Raw genomic sequence first — 15,668 nt, 5'->3', positions numbered from 1 at the left:
TAGTCATGTCCGCAAAAACACTACAATCATGTCCGCAAAAACAACAGTATACTACAGTCATGTCCGCAAAAATACTACAGTAAAATCTGCAAAAACACTACAGTGAATACTACAGTAAAGTCTGCAAAAACACTACAGTGAATACTATATTATATAAATATAATAGTACTACAGTATTTAGACCATAGTATACTATAGTATTTTTTTCATGTGGGCTGCCTTGAGATCTCATAATAGCTTGTACTGCATAATTAAATAAAGAGCTTGTTGTTTCTGCTTGTCCATAGTGTCAGCCCTAGCTATGGAAACACAATTTCCCTAGTATAACACCAGGTTTTAAGCCCATGGTAAGTCTGTCCATACTAGTGTTGCAAAGGAAAAAGGCCATGAAATACCTTTTTTGTGGAGATAATTTTCAAATTCTCTCCCTCCCCCTCTCACCGTCCCCTTGCTTACCTCCTCTGTGTCCACGTTTTCTTCCGCATCCACCTTCTCGTCCTCCTTCTCCATCCCTTTATCTGGGGTGGGGACTCCCCACTCTATGTCCCCCTCGGCTTGGTGAGGTTTGACGCGGAGTGGCTCCTGGGCGTTAACAACGGTTCTCTGGAGGTCGGTGTCTGAGGGGCCCGGTGACCTTCCAGGGGAAGGTGTCTCAACCTGGGCACGGTCAGCAAGGAGCCTGGCCTGAGACCCCCACCTCCCGAGCTTGACAGAGAAATTATCATAGACCACCTCAATAAGAGGCTTCTCCTCTTTGATAGAAAAGTTGTAGACCACATTGATGTGAGGCTGCTCCTCATCCTTCGGTATGGGTTCTATGATGGGGATGGTAGGGGAACGAGAAGGAGGCTCTGGCTTGGGAGGTTGGTCAGGTTCAAGAGTGATCAACTGTACTGGGGACTCTTCTTTCTCGCTCTCTTCCTCTCTTTGTCTTTCTCTTGCCCGCCCTTCTTCTCTCTGTCTCTCATCTTCCTTCATCCTTTCCTCCTCTCTCTTTCTTTCCCTTTCTCTCTCCTCTTCTATGAGTTTGTCCATTTCCTTCTCTCTCAATCTCCCCTCTTCCACTCTAATCCTCTCCCTCTCTTCTTCCTCTCTCTGTCTAACCCTTTCCCGCTTCACTTCTATCTGTCTTTCTGTCTCCCTCTCCTCTTCTTTCCTCCTCTCCCTCTCTTCCTCCTTTCTCAGTATCTCCTTTTCCCTCTCAAGTTGAATTTGTCTATCTCTCTCCCTCTCCTCTTCCTTCCTCTTTCTCTCCCTCTCTTCCTCCTCTCTTTGACGCTGTCTATCCCTTTCCCTCTCTATTTCTCTTTGCCTTTCTCTCCCCTCTTCTTTCGTCTTTCTCTCTTTTTCCTCTCTCTGTCTCTCCCTTTCCTTTTCTTTCTCCCTCTCCTTCACTGCCTGTCTCTCTTCTAGCTCCAGCTGTTTCACTTTTTCCTCCTCTTGCACCTTGGTCTCCATATCTTTCTCTATTTGATCAATCACTAGCTCCTGTTTCTTCCCTCCATCTTTCATCCGAAGAAGTCTCCCTACTGGTTTGTAGAGTGCCACCTGGGCCCTCTTCTCCTCTCCCTCCTCCTCTTCTCCCTCCTCTTCCTCATCCTCTATCTCCTCCCTATTAACCTTTATCCCAGAATGTCCTGAGCGACATAGGGTATAAGCCTTGTCCTCTTGGGGAGCTAGCTGAACGCTTTCGCTCGTCGCCAACGACCCCCCAGTAACACCCAATGCAGGGTAAACTCTGATAGGGATTGGTTGAGGGGCAACATCCACCCTCTGATTGGATGCCTGAACAGGAGGTGTGTCTAATGCCCAGTCTTTAATTCGCTGTTTCACACCCCCAGAACCGTCTGCTTGTTTAATTGGACCAGGTACTTCCTCCCTCTTGGTCAGAGCCTCTGGCCTCGAGGAGTAGTCCAGCAGCAAACTGATCCTCCGTTGTATGCAGCTCACTTTCTCTTCTCCTTCCTCCTTTACCCCTTCTCCATCCCTCTCTTCCTTCAGCGTTGCTGAGTGCTTGAGTCTGCACTCCGGGTCAAACGGTGTCCCTGGTGAATCTGGTATCTTCTCTTCCTCCTTGGTTCTGAGGACAGACACTTTGAGGACTGCAGTCTCTCTCTTGGTCGCCTGTTCCTGGTTCTGTTTGTTGTCTTTGGCTGGTGGCTGTGAGGGGAGCGAGCGGCCGGCCAACTCAACCCTGGAGGTGAGCTCCATGGACAGCCTCTTCCTGCCTCCTCCCCAGTGGGCTGCCTGATCCTCCCCAGCTTGGTGCCTGACGACCGCAGAGGTGGGCTCGCTCACGATGTCTTCAGACTGGGGTTGAAGGGGAGCTGAGGTAACCGATGGTGATGGTACAGCCTCAGTTCCAGTAGCGGAGTGGCCTGTATCAGAGTCTCCATGTTCATCCAGTTCAGATTCACTGACTTGATTTGCCTCTGAGGTTCCAGTTGGGTCAGATATGGTACTAGCCAGTGGCTCAGATGTTGGGGCAGTAAGGGAGCTGGATGTGGAAAGAGCAGCTTGGTTTTGTTTAGTGGTGTGGGTTGAGTCAGTGTGGGGTGTTATGGCTGAAGGAGCTTTGAGAGCATTAGTCGGTTCAGGTATCATGGTGCTCTCTGCATCGAGTTTCACAGCGCTGCTTGAGTCAGACACAGGGGCACTGATAGGCTGATTAGGCCCTGGTTTGCTGGAGGTCGTGGGTGTAGTGGGTGTGGTCTGAGACGGCTGTGGAGTCGTTGTGAGTGTCTTTGGGGCTAGGATGGAGCGTAAGGTGGTGTTCCTCTGCAGTGAGAAGGGTTTGGGAGTCAGGCGAGGTTTGGGGCCGGGCGCAGGCTTGACGCCAGCCCCTCCTGCTTGGCCCACCTCACCAGAGGCCATTTCCACACGAGCTGCCATGCCCTCACTTCGTTCTTGAGAAGAGAGAAACCAAAGAGGGGAAGAGAGGAGTGGAGAATGGGTGGAAAAGGAGAATGGTGGGGAGAAAGGGAGAGGTGAGCAGGGGAGGAGAAGGGACAGAAAGGGAGGGGGAGGAAGAAGTGAGAAGAGAGACGAGAAGAAGAAGAAAGGCTATTTTAGGCTATTGGTGCTACATGAAGCCAGTTAGAAAACAAATAATATCCTTTACTTCACATTTAGCTGTCACTCTCTGACAAATACTTTCACCATAACGTATCACTTTCACATATTCTGGTGATACTCTGGGTTAAAAGCCAGTCGGTTTGGTTCTCTAAGCCCAAGCTAAAAGAGGCTGGTTGGATTAGATTTTTACAGAGGAAAAATACCTACCTCTAAAACTAAACAAAGTGAGACATACTACAAGCTACCTCTTACAGTGGGGGAAAAAAGTATTTAGTCAGCCACCAATTGTGCAAGTTCTCCCACTTAAAAAGATGAGAGAGGCCTGTAACTTTCATCATAGGTACACGTCAAATATGACAGACAAAATGAGGAAAAAAAATCCAGAAAATCACATTGTAGGATTTGTAATGAATTTATTTGCAAATTATGGTGGAAAATAAGTATTTGGTCACCTACAAACAAGCAAGATTTCTGGCTCTCACAGACCTGTAACTTCTTCTTTAAGAGGCTCCTCTGTCCTCCACTCGTTACCTGTATTAATGGCACCTGTTTGAACTTGTTATCAGTATAAAAGACACCTATCCACAACCTCAAACAGTCACACTCCAAACTCCACTATGGCCAAGACCAAAGAGCTGTCAAAGGACACCAGAAACAAAATTGTAGACCTGCACCAGGCTGGGAAGACTGAATCTGCAATAGGTAAGCAGCTTGGTTTGAAGAAATCAACTGTGGGAGCAATTATTAGGAAATGGAAGACATACAAGACCACTGATAATCTCCCTCGATCTGGGGCTCCACGCAAGATCTCACCCCGTGGGGTCAAAATGATCACAAGAACGGTGAGCAAAAATCCCAGAACCACACGGGGGGACCTAGTGAATGACCTGCAGAGAGCTGGGACCAAAGTAACAAAGCCTACCATCAGTAACACACTACGCCGCCAGGGACTCAAATCCTGCAGTGCCAGACGTGTCCCCCTGCTTAAGCCAGTACATGTCCAGGCCCGTCTGAAGTTTGCTAGAGTTCATTTGGATGATCCAGAAGAGGATTGGGAGAACGTAATATGGTCAGATGAAACCAAAATAGAACTTTTTGGTAAAAACTCAACTCGTCGTGTTTGGAGGACAAAGAATGCTGAGTTGCATCCAAAGAACACCATACCTACTGTGAAGCATGGGGGTGGAAACATCATGCTTTGGGGCTGTTTTTCTGCAAAGGGACCAGGACGACTGATCCGTGTAAAGGAAAGAATGAATGGGGCCATGTATCGTGAGATTTTGAGTGAAAACCTGGCTGGGTCTTTCAGCATGACAATGATTCCAAACACACCGCCCGGGCAACAAAGGAGCGACAGCCCCAAAACATCACTGCTCTAGAGGAGATCTGCATGGAGGAATGGGCCAAAATACCAGCAACAGTGTGTGAAAACCTTGTGAAGACTTACAGAAAACGTTTGACCTGTGTCATTGCCAACAAAGGGTATATAACAAAGTATTGAGTAACTTTTGTTATTGACCAAATACTTATTTTCCACCATAATTTGCAAATAAATTCATTAAACATCCTACAATGTGATTTTCTGGAAAAAAAATTCTCATTTTGTCTGTCATAGTTGACGTGTACCTATGATGAAAATTACAGGCCTCTCATCTTTTTAAGTGGGAGAACTTGCACAATTGGTGGCTGACTAAATACTTTTTTTCCCCACTGTATACCGTAACTGTGCAGTGTTATTGTTATGTCAGCAAAATAAATGTCTGTTGTTTGCATTTTGTTTGACATCCAATTCTACATTATGTATAACAATTCACTTATTTTAGCGAGGGATTTGCAACCAAATGCAAACCTTTAGCACTATAGTCACTTAAAGATGATAAATCGTAAACTTATCATCACTTAAAATATGGGGATTGTCTACAAAAAGTGCTGTTGCTTACACTCAAATAAACAGTGACATCCCACTGGGCAAAAACTGGTTGAATCATTGTTGTTTCCACGTCATTTCAACAACAAAAATAATCAATGTAATGACATTGAATCAACATTGAAAACTGATTGGATTTGCTAAAAGTCATTAATGTAAGGGAATTTAGTATTTTTTTCACCCAACTTTTAACCTAAATACAATGTCATGTTAATTTTGTTGTTGTTGATTTCACGTTGAATTCACGTTAGTTGACAACTCAACCAAATGTAAATAAAAAATAGACGTTGAACTGACGTCTGTGCCCAGTGGGATACTGCTCCTTGGCCTGATATTCATGATCTAGGGCTCTATTCAGTCTGTACGCTAAAGCGTTATAGATTGCGCGCTATACATTTTAATAATTTAATTTCTGAATGAGCTGACATATGCAGCGTTTACCGTGAATGTAGTCTCCGCTAACGTGTGAACATTGCCTTTAAATTTAAATCACACCGTAATGCTGAACTTCCATGATAGGGATTGAATAGAGCCCTTAATCTCAAATCCAAAAAGCTTTTTATCTCTGATTGAAACTAGGATAGCTGATTGCGCAAAATCTCTATACTATAAATTTGTTTGAGTTGTTTGAAGGAAGCTGTTCTTATTTCTAACCATACTTAGATTGACACTAGAGTCAAGCCAGGTTGTTTGGTTGATTTGTGAGGGATGTCATCGAAATTTGAATGGAACAAAACACAAATGTGTCCCAGTTGCATGTTGCACATCCTGTCTGGTTTTTCCTGTCAGCTGTCAGAGTGTAGTATAAACCAGTCCAACCACACACCACTGCTCCATATATGAAGCACTTTAAAATCATGTGAGGAGCCCCAAGGTCTGACTGCGAGGCATAGTGAGGAGCCCCAAGGTCTGACTGCGAGGCATAGTGAGGAGCCCCAAGGTCTGACTGCGAGGCATAGTGAGGAGCCCCAAGGTCTGACTGCGAGGCATAGTGAGGAGCCCCAAGGTCTGACTGCGAGGCATAGTGAGGAGCCCCAAGGTCTGACTGCGAGGCATAGTGAGGAGCCCCAAGGTCTGACTGCGAGGCATAGGTGTGCGTCCCAAATGGCACTCTAGTTCCCTATAAAGTGCACTACTTTTGAGCCCTCTGGGACTACCCCTTTCTAGCCCTGTCATAATAGTAGTGGCACTTAGGGCTCTCATCAATCAACTGGGTTTCCACTTTTAAGGACAGGTTTTGATTGAATAGGACTCTGTCACATAGTTAGATACGATCTATTGGTACATGTTTGCAACATAATCACTTTCTGACAAATACCTAGCAGCCAATTCTGTTATTTGCATTATCTATGATCTATTCCACCCCATGCAATAGATCCCAAAATATGCCTGTGTTAAATGTTGTTTATGCTTCTTGTATTTGCAATTCTAAAACACCTGCAACTCAGCTTCCACTAGTCTCAAATCGTTTTATGTGTGTTTGCAGTCAGTCCACAAAAGAAAATACAAAAATACACTTTACCTTCCGAGTCTATCCTTTGCAGACTGATGTTGAAGACGTATTATTTTATACAGCAACGTGCTAAAAGTTTTGGAAAATAATGGTTGGTTGTAAGAAAAACAAGCGAATCAAACCCCTTGTATGACTCTGTAACCTTCAGTTGGTGTTAATACGTGACCAATAAATGCAGCACACAATGACCTGACTTGAACTCATGTAGTCTAATCTCTCCTTCACCGCAGGTAGAGAGCGGATAAATACAGGCATATCAAAACCATAAAGGCGCTATAATAAAAACCATATTATAAAAGTCCTGGAATGACCTCCTGCTATGTTATGACTCCTGGTAGTGAAACAGTTCAATAGCCCTTTTCCTTGTTGCATATCCCTAGCCTATAGTGACAAATTAAAAGCTTTTTATTATCATATACTTCGAGTCTACCTGTTTTGATAATGATTATGAGTCTTTCACTTTGAAAACAATTCAACCAAAAGGACCATTCTAGCCCGCTTAACGATAACGCAGCTGTTACTTATAGCTGTGACCAACTGACAAGTCAGGTGTTTCATATGAATAGACTTGAGACTTTACGTGTTATCTTCAGGATCTCCAGATTACAATATGTGTGGAACAGAGGCTGTTTGACAAATTTGTCTCTCTCCAAAGTCATTCAACACAGATCCCACACAATAATAATATTGTGCCACAGCGAACGATGGTCCGCGAGTCCCTAGAGTGGCAGTCCGGACAGTCAAGCCTTGTGCACACCAACTGTGCCAAACTGTTTGTGTTTCTTCTTCTTCTTCTTCTTCTTCTTCTTCTTCTTCTTCTTCTTCTTCTTCTTCTTCTTCTTCTTCTTCTTCTTCTTCTTCTTCAGTGATGTTTCAGGGCAGACTTCACTGGAAACAATGTATTGCCACCCACTACTGGATGTGAAAAAAAAAAAAGGAGAAATCCAAAACGGAAAACGGAAATAAACTAAAACATTTAATCCACTCAAACATCCGAAAACAAAATTAAAAACTTCGCCCTAAACACACTCAGAGCCCTACTCAGATATGGTTGACCTGAGATGACAGAACCGCTGTGCCAGTCAATACACCATGCAGCTCCTCACCCATTACATCCTGCATTCCCAAGAAGCGTTCAGCTGCAGATACGATGATATTTATCTTTGAGTTCTTATCTGCTCCTGCAGTGCAGTTTATCACCATAGCAATAAATGCCTAAAAATCTACTTTCTTCACGACAAGGGTATCTGGATCCTGCACCTTGCGAACAGCACCCACAGCGCTGGACTGCGGTTACTCCAAGGCAACAGAACCACTAGAACATTCTTTACCTTTTCTTGCTGTCTCGGCATAGGAGACATGCTGAACAGCTCTTATCTTAGCAATCACGGCCTCCTTCCCCCTTACAGGACATTCAGGGAACTCTTGTGCATGCTTCCCACCACAATTGCAACATTCAACATCAACATCTTCCGGAGCAAAATAATCACTCAAGTCATACTCTTTGCAAACACTTTAATAATAATAATAATAATATGCCATTTAGCAGACGCTTTTATCCAAAGCGACTTACAGTCATGTGTGCATACATTTTTACGTATGCCCAAATGCTTTGCAGTTGGAACACTGCTGTAACCTGGGGACAAATGCCCTCACAGGGTAACTCACATATCCCATCTTGATGTGTGGAGCGACTCCTCATCAAAAAACAGTAACACAGACGTAGTCTCTTTCTTCTTTCAATTGAACATACGCGTCAATCGTCATGCCCCAACTACTCCAGGAATGTTCATCTTGATCTTCTCAGAGACTCCAGAATCATGCCCTTGATTGGTGCCCTGCTCCGAAAATCGAAGGCAGTCACCTCTTTCTCCTTGATTCTGGTGAGGCGAACGTGCTCTCCTTTTGTTCTCCCGACACACAAAAATTCTACAAAATTCCACTTCTGGTCACCCTCACAGATTCCACAGTACCCAACACTTTCTTCACCATCTTGGCAACATCAAATGAATATCCCAAGTGCATCTTCTTATCCTCAAACCCCACTCCTACTACAAACTGTGAAGTAGTTGTGCCATGAGCAGTAGGATTACTAGACAGCGTTTTAAACATTATTTTAGCTCTCTTTATCCATTCTTTAGCAACTGTAGTCCATCCAGTATTCTCATCACCTTCATTCTCACTCTCATCTTTGCTAACTCTGTACCCGTTTTCGTCATTCTCGCTAGCTCTCCTTTAGACGTTCTGGTGGAAGTCCATTCATTTCAGTGAAAGGCAATCCACACTGTTTGTGACTCTGCCGTTCTGCCTGACTAGGTTGTGATGCCTGCAGTGTGTGACATGCATTGGATTTTTCCAATTTGTGCATTGCATTGCTTTGCCTTGTGGTAACAGAAACAGGGTATCGGAAACAGAAGTAGATAAACCACCAAACCACCTAACGCCATATGTCCACCAGATGCACATGTGTTTTTCCATATGTTGTTTTTGCTGGATGTCTAACCCACATTTTCCCATACTTGCACATGTGCCTTACAAGGCTGGAAAACGGTTAACAGCATGGAGAAGATCATTTTCACCCTGTTCGACCTAAATGAATAATTAGAACATATTAAAGTTATACTCCTATCGACCTACTGGTTTCATAGGCTGGCAGAGCACAGGGGCGCATTTCAACAATTAATCTTGTTTGTTTCTGTTCTTCTGTCACATTCATCTCTAGCAACATCAATAAATTGAACTGGTTGTTCCCATATAGAGTAGTGATTTCAAATCACTAGCTTGTCCTGCATGATGGCATACAAAATTATGCACAGAACAGTTCTATATGCATATCCGCGGGAAGCAGGGTTGAGGCGAAAAATATATATATAAAAATAATAATAATATCATATATATATATACAGTGAGGGAAAAAAGTATTTGATCCCCTGCTGATTTTGTACATTTGCCCACTGACAAAGACATGATCAGTCTATAATTTTAATGGTAGGTTTATTTGAACAGTGAGAGACAGAATAACAACAAAAAAATCCAGAAAAACGCATGTCAAAAATGTTATAAATTGATTTGCATTTTAATGATGGTAAATAAGTATTTAGACCCCTCTGCAAAACATGACTTAGTACTTGGTGGCAAATCACAGAGGTCAGACATTTCTTGTAGTTGGCCACCAGGTTTGCACACATCTCAGGAGGGATTTTGTCCCACTCCTCTTTGCAGATCTTCTCCAAGTCATTAAGGTTTCGAGGCTGACGTTTGGCAACTCGAACCTTCAGCTCCCTCCACAGATTTTCAATGAGATTAAGGTCTGGAGACTGGCTAGGCCACTCCAGGACCTTAATGTGCTTCTTCTTGAGCCACTCCTTTGTTGCCTTGGCCGTGTGTTTTGGGTCATTGTCATGCTGGAATACCCATCCACGACCCATTTTCAATGCCCTGGCTGAGGGAAGGAGGTTCTCACCCAAGATTTGACGGTACATATATACACTACCGGTCAAAAGTTTTAGAACACCTACTCATTCAAGGGTTTTTCTTTTTTTTTAAACTATTTTCTACATTGTAGAATAATAGTGAAGACATCAAAACTATGAAATAACATATATGGAATGTAGTAACCAAAAAAGTGTTAAACAAATCAAAATATATTTTATATTTGAGATTCTTCAAATAGCCACCCTTTGCCTTGATGACAGCTTTGCACATTCTTGGCATTCTCTCAACCAGCTTCATGAGGTAGTCACCTGGAATGCATTTCAATCAACAGGTGTCCCTTCTTAAAAGTTAATTTGTGGAATTTCTTTCCTTCTTAATGCGTTTGAGCCAATCAGTTGTGTTGTGACAAGGTAGGGGTGGTATACAGAAGATAGCCCTATTTGGTAAAAGACCAATCCATATTATGGCAAGAACAGCTCAAATAAGCAAAGAGAAACAACAGTCCATCATTACTTTAAGACATGAAGGTCAGTCAATCCGGAAAAGTTCAAGAACTTTGAAAGTTTCTTCAAGTGCAGTCACAAAAACAATGAAGCGCTATGATGAAACTGGCTCTCATGAGGACCGCCACAGGAATGGAAGACCCAGAGTTACCTCTGCTGCAGAGAATAAATTCATTAGAGTTACCAGCCTCAGAAATTGCAGCCCAAATAAATGCTTCACAGAGTTCAAGTAACAGACACATCTCAACTGTTCAGAGGAGACTGTGTGAATCAGGCCTTCATGGTCGAATTGCTGCAAAGAAACCACTACTAGAGGACACCAATAAGAAGAAGAGACTTGCTTGGGCCAAGAAACACGAGCAAAGGACATTAGACCTGTGGAAATGTGTCCTTTGGTCTGGAGTCCAAATTTGAGATTTTTGGTTCCAACCGCCGTGTCTTTGTGAGACGCGGTGTGGGTGAACGGATGATCTCTGTATGTGTATTTCCCCCCGTAAAGCATGGAGGAGGAGGTGTTATGGTGTGGGGGTGCTTTGCTGGTGATGCTGTCTGTAAAACCCTTGAATGAGAAGGTGTTCTAAAACTTTTGACCGGTAGTGTATATACAGTACAAGTCAAAAGTTTGGACACACCTACTCATTCAAGGGTTTTTCTTTATTTGTACTATTTTCTACATTGTAGAATAATAGTGAAGACATCAAAACTATGAAATAACACATATGGAATCATGTAGTAACCAAAAAAGTGTTAAACAAATCAAAATATATTTTATGTTTGAGATTCTTCAAATAGCCACCTTTTGCCTTGATGACAGCTTTGCACACTCTTTTGACTGGTAGTGTATATATATATATATATATTATAAATTATTTATTGAATCAGTGAACTGGGCATTTTTTACTCCCGTATGAGAGAAGAAACACATTCCTTGGCTCTAAAGTTTCTGAAATGGCTCTTTATTACTCCAGGAAATTAGTCCTCTGTGTCTACTAGGGAAAGGGTTAATTTCACAGTTCAAGACACTCAAATCCCGCTGAGTGTTGATGGTGAATTTGATTTACTTCCTCTGCCTCTGGCCATAATGTGCTATTAAGTAGACTAGTAGTTGTGGTTTTGAAAGTTTAATTAGTAGGCTTATGCCTAGGCTAAAATAAAACTTAGGCATGTAGGCTAATAGCCTACAACCTTCGATTTTCAGCTAGGGTAAAACAGTACAGCATCCTAAAACTCATAAAAGGCAAGCTGCATGGTCAATCTGGCATCTGCATTGGCGGTGCAGCATTTATGTTGATATGGCCTCTGCAGAAGTCAGGGCATTCAAGCCTCATGTCCAACAAATGCATTAACTCTTTGTGTTCCAACAGAAGTCATTCATTGTCAATGGAGCAGTCCGCAACGCTGGGTTGGGAATGCCACACTAGGCTGCGGTGCGTTCTGTGTACTGCATGCGTTCAATATTTTTAACTCCTGCATTGCTTTACCTTGCTGTGGTACAAACAGAAGTTCATAAACAGTCAAGCCAGTTAGCTAGCTATCTAACTATAAAGCTAACCACTTTGCTAAGACATTACCAGCGCCTAGCTTCCACTTTCCAACTAATTATTTCACATTCAACTGACCAGGTAATCCAATCATATTGGCAATGTGTCTCCATGCAACATTTTTAGCATGTAGGAATCATCACTTTGGTCAAACATGGCAGGGAACCCAGAGACAGCGAAAATGACCTTCTCCATTTACATTTCAGTCATTTAGCAGACGCTCTTATCCAGAGCGATTTACAGTTAGTGAGTGTATACATTTTCATACTGGCCCCCGTGGGAATCGAACCCACAACCCTGGCATTGCAAACACCATGCTCTACCAACTGAGCTACAGAGGGTGCTGCCAAATATGGAAAATGTGGACTAGACATCTGGCAAAAACAACATACAGCAAAACTATGAGCATTTGGTGGACATATGGCATCGTACTTTTTGGCTTCATGGAGAGCATCATACTTTTTGCGCTTCCTGGAGCAGCGCGGCGCTGTTGAGCAGAGCTGTTGTGATGGAAGTTGTCAATGAAGTGAGTTTATGTTTATACAGGACCTCCTGCCCCACCTACCGTCAATCAATCATGTCAATGCGGAGCTATACTGAGCTATAAGGATCCCTCTGCATTGTTACACAATTCGGGAGGCACATGGGTGATGCGTACTGAATTTGTCCCCTGCATGCCTCTGGAGGCTCCGCAATTGCGTCACCCCCTCCACATTTCGGATCAAGCATAAATTCGTTTTGAGGCTCTTCCTGAATCAATGCTGGTACTGCAGGACATCATACAGATGTAACTTTTAAATATTGAGGGATTGTGAATCAGTGGGGGTTAAAAACAACAACTGTAGGCGCCATGGTTCAATGCCTTTGCCCACCGCATGCGTAAATCAATTTTGGCGCAATCGCTGCAAAATACCTTTGCGCAAAAAAGTCAGAGTGCGCGTTTAAGCAAGCAGGTGTAGCCTATGCCAGGTGTGGTGCACATCCTGACACCTAGTGTTATTCCTTTGAAAGTCCCCCTCTCACCTGCACTTGCGCTCTGATCAGTTGTCATGGCAACTGTACAGCATGTGCGTACAAAAACAAGCGCTTGACCCATCAACAAGAAGCGGAGGTTTGTCAGTCGACAACTACGACGCCATCTTATTACTTTGAGGTAGAGAGAGAGAGAGAGAGAGAGAGAGAGAGAGAGACAGACAGACAGACAAGGTTGTCATCATAGCTGGGAATTATGAGCGGAGCTAAAGCCCGCATCGACCCGCCTGTTGCTGCTGAGAATGTCTCGAGCACCGGGCACAGTTCCGCGGCTGTTGCACGGGAGCGCAAGCCAAGTGGAGGGGTTCTGAAGAGACTCAAGTCTCGGCGAAGCCAGGTTGATAGTAGGCCCGTCACAGAAGATGATCTTCGGACACAAGTTGGCCACATCACCCCTGAAGAGGTCCTAGGATTGCGGGTTGCTACACGGGGTAGGCTATATATTTTCTGAACGATGCATTTACACACAGTGGCATTTACATACAGTGTGACGTTGAGTAGAATTGGCACGCGAATGTCTGTCTATTTACCTGCATAGTCGCTATGATAGATGGATAGATCAGAAGATAGATAATTGTATTGCCCTCTAGATCTTGTAAAACAGCCACTGACTACCCATAATCTGTCTGTCCATCCCAGGGTACCTGTGTAAACCAGAGGACAACATCTTCAACATAGATTTCATCCGCTTTAAAATCAGAGACCTGGAGACAGGGACTGTGTTGTTTGAAATCGCCAAACCACCTCATACAGGTACAGTCCATATTCCCTCTCAGTTTGTGTGTGTGTCTGACCAATATGATCCTGTGTTTGTGTTTGTTGTATCTACTGGAATTCATCACCGTGCCATTGGTGTAAAAATAAATGGTGTGTGTTGTGTCTTTGACCTCAGAGGAAGATGAGGAGAATGGAGAGGGAGACATGAGTGCCGGACGTTTCGTACGCTACCAGTTCACAGCTGCATTCCTACGACTGAGGACAGTGGGAGCCACGTGTGTTAATTCTCTCTTTCTCTCTCTCTCTCTCTCTCTCGCTCACACACACACACACACACACACACACACACACACACACACACACACACACACACACAGAACAGAACAGACAGCATGTTTTTCTATCCACACGTTTACTCACATACAGTACCTACTGCATGTTTACCCCCCCTCTGTCGGTCTGTCTGTCTGCCTGTCTCTCTCTCTCTGTCTGTGTGTCAGAGTGGAGTTTACAGTTGGCACCCGGCCTCTGAACAGCTTCAGGATGATTGAGAGGCACTACTTCAGGGATCACCTCCTGAAGAGCTTTGACTTTGACTTCGGCTTCTGTATCCCAAACAGCCGCAACACCTGCGAACACATCTACGAGTTCCCTCAGCTGTCCGAGAGCTTGGGTGAGTTTTACATCCCACCCAGTAGTCAATGACCCCGGTTGAAGCACTTTGTTACTGATGTTTTTGTGAAAAGTGCTACATAAATAAAATGTAGGAGTAAATAAGTAAAATGTGTACATTACATTTATGTGGAAATGCAATCATTTACTGAAGGAAATGCACATCACCTTTTGAATACATTTTCCAGACTTTGTATTTAGCAGTAGTATATGGATTGGAATAACGTGAAATACAGAATAATAAATGTTCCCTTCCAGTTCGTCAGATGGTGGAGCATCCCTACGAGACGAGATCGGACAGCTACTACTTCGTTGACAACAGACTGGTCATGCACAACAAGGCAGACTACGCTTATAACGGGGGCAGGCATTGAGTGTGTGTGTGTGTGTGTGTGTGTGTGTTGTGTGCCCAAGCCTATACTCACCCAACAGACTCTCCCCTGAATGTTGATTACTAAGTTAAAAAGCATTTATTGTCATGGCATAGCTGTATAGTATGGAACAGTTTAAAAACAGCAGGACAGAGCCGCGTAGAGGCAGTATTCTGCCTATAGTGCTTCATCTCTGTACCACCAAAAGCAGGCAGGTTGAACCACAATGATGTGTCTCAACTAACCAAATGGCTGATTTTAGTGTGTAGTTGGACAGTTGATGTACTGTGCACTCCTTGGCTTTTAGGGGAAAGCATATTCCCCACTTTTGTGAACCTCTAGTTTCCCACCAAATTCAGCTTTTTAGAGTCATACCCTTAAAGGACCTAACAATGACCACAGACACGCAGGAAGGCAGGCAGACAAACAATCTTTCTCTCTCTTTCTCTCCCTCTCTTTCTATTTCTCTCTCACAGTCGTAACCTGCTGTGCTCAGGCCCACACTACACTCTGGATATATTATTAAGACGTGAATGGGGAAGACACCCACACACTCACTGTCAAACACACATGCCAGCTCACTCACATACTCCCAGGGAGACCCCCTGCAGCACATCACCTGCATTTACTTGTATTAAAATAAGGAAATTATTAGACGAACAGAATCAGAACCAGGAACAAAAGTGATCTATACTGTTCCGGAACAGAACCATTATTTTAAAAGCATGGGAACCGGTTAATAAAGTTCTTCTTTGTTCCGGGCATTTTTTTCCATTCCCACAAAAATTGCAACAAAGCGCCTATGCAAAGCCCTCACTCTGTCACTCAGAAACGTATTCCAGTGTCTGCCTGCCAGCTGGAAATCTTTGCCAGTTTGCATGC

General features: G+C 43.7%; 2 protein-coding genes across 2 annotated transcripts in view; one reads left to right on the top strand and one right to left on the bottom strand.

Annotated features, from left to right (window-relative positions):
* The window catches only part of LOC311138189 (uncharacterized protein), a 36,749-nt gene extending 30,109 nt beyond the window's left edge, over positions 1-6,640 (bottom strand). The window contains exons 1-2 of the mRNA XM_084172858.1: positions 6,525-6,640; positions 457-2,906 (exon numbers count right to left, since the gene is read on the bottom strand). Of these exons, the coding sequence (XP_084028984.1) occupies positions 457-2,892 (2,436 nt within the window). The 5' untranslated portion in view covers positions 2,893-2,906; positions 6,525-6,640. The remainder of the gene's footprint in view (positions 1-456; positions 2,907-6,524) is intronic.
* A 6,582-nt stretch (positions 6,641-13,222) lies between these two features.
* On the top strand, positions 13,223-14,789 carry LOC311138172 (protein unc-119 homolog B-like; the record flags this gene model as incomplete). The annotated part of the gene is made up of 5 exons (XM_084172842.1): positions 13,223-13,457; positions 13,666-13,779; positions 13,919-14,018; positions 14,244-14,416; positions 14,674-14,789. 5 exons carry the CDS (start codon positions 13,223-13,225, stop codon positions 14,787-14,789), a joined length of 738 nt encoding a protein of 245 aa, XP_084028968.1.
* Positions 14,790-15,668: the final 879 nt, after the last annotated feature.

Source organism: Coregonus lavaretus (assembly GCF_964263955.1).
Source record: "Coregonus lavaretus genome assembly, chromosome: 12".
Classification (NCBI taxonomy): domain Eukaryota; kingdom Metazoa; phylum Chordata; class Actinopteri; order Salmoniformes; family Salmonidae; genus Coregonus; species Coregonus lavaretus.
Note: the sequence above shows the minus strand (reverse complement) of the source record. Positions and strands in the feature narration are given on the sequence as shown.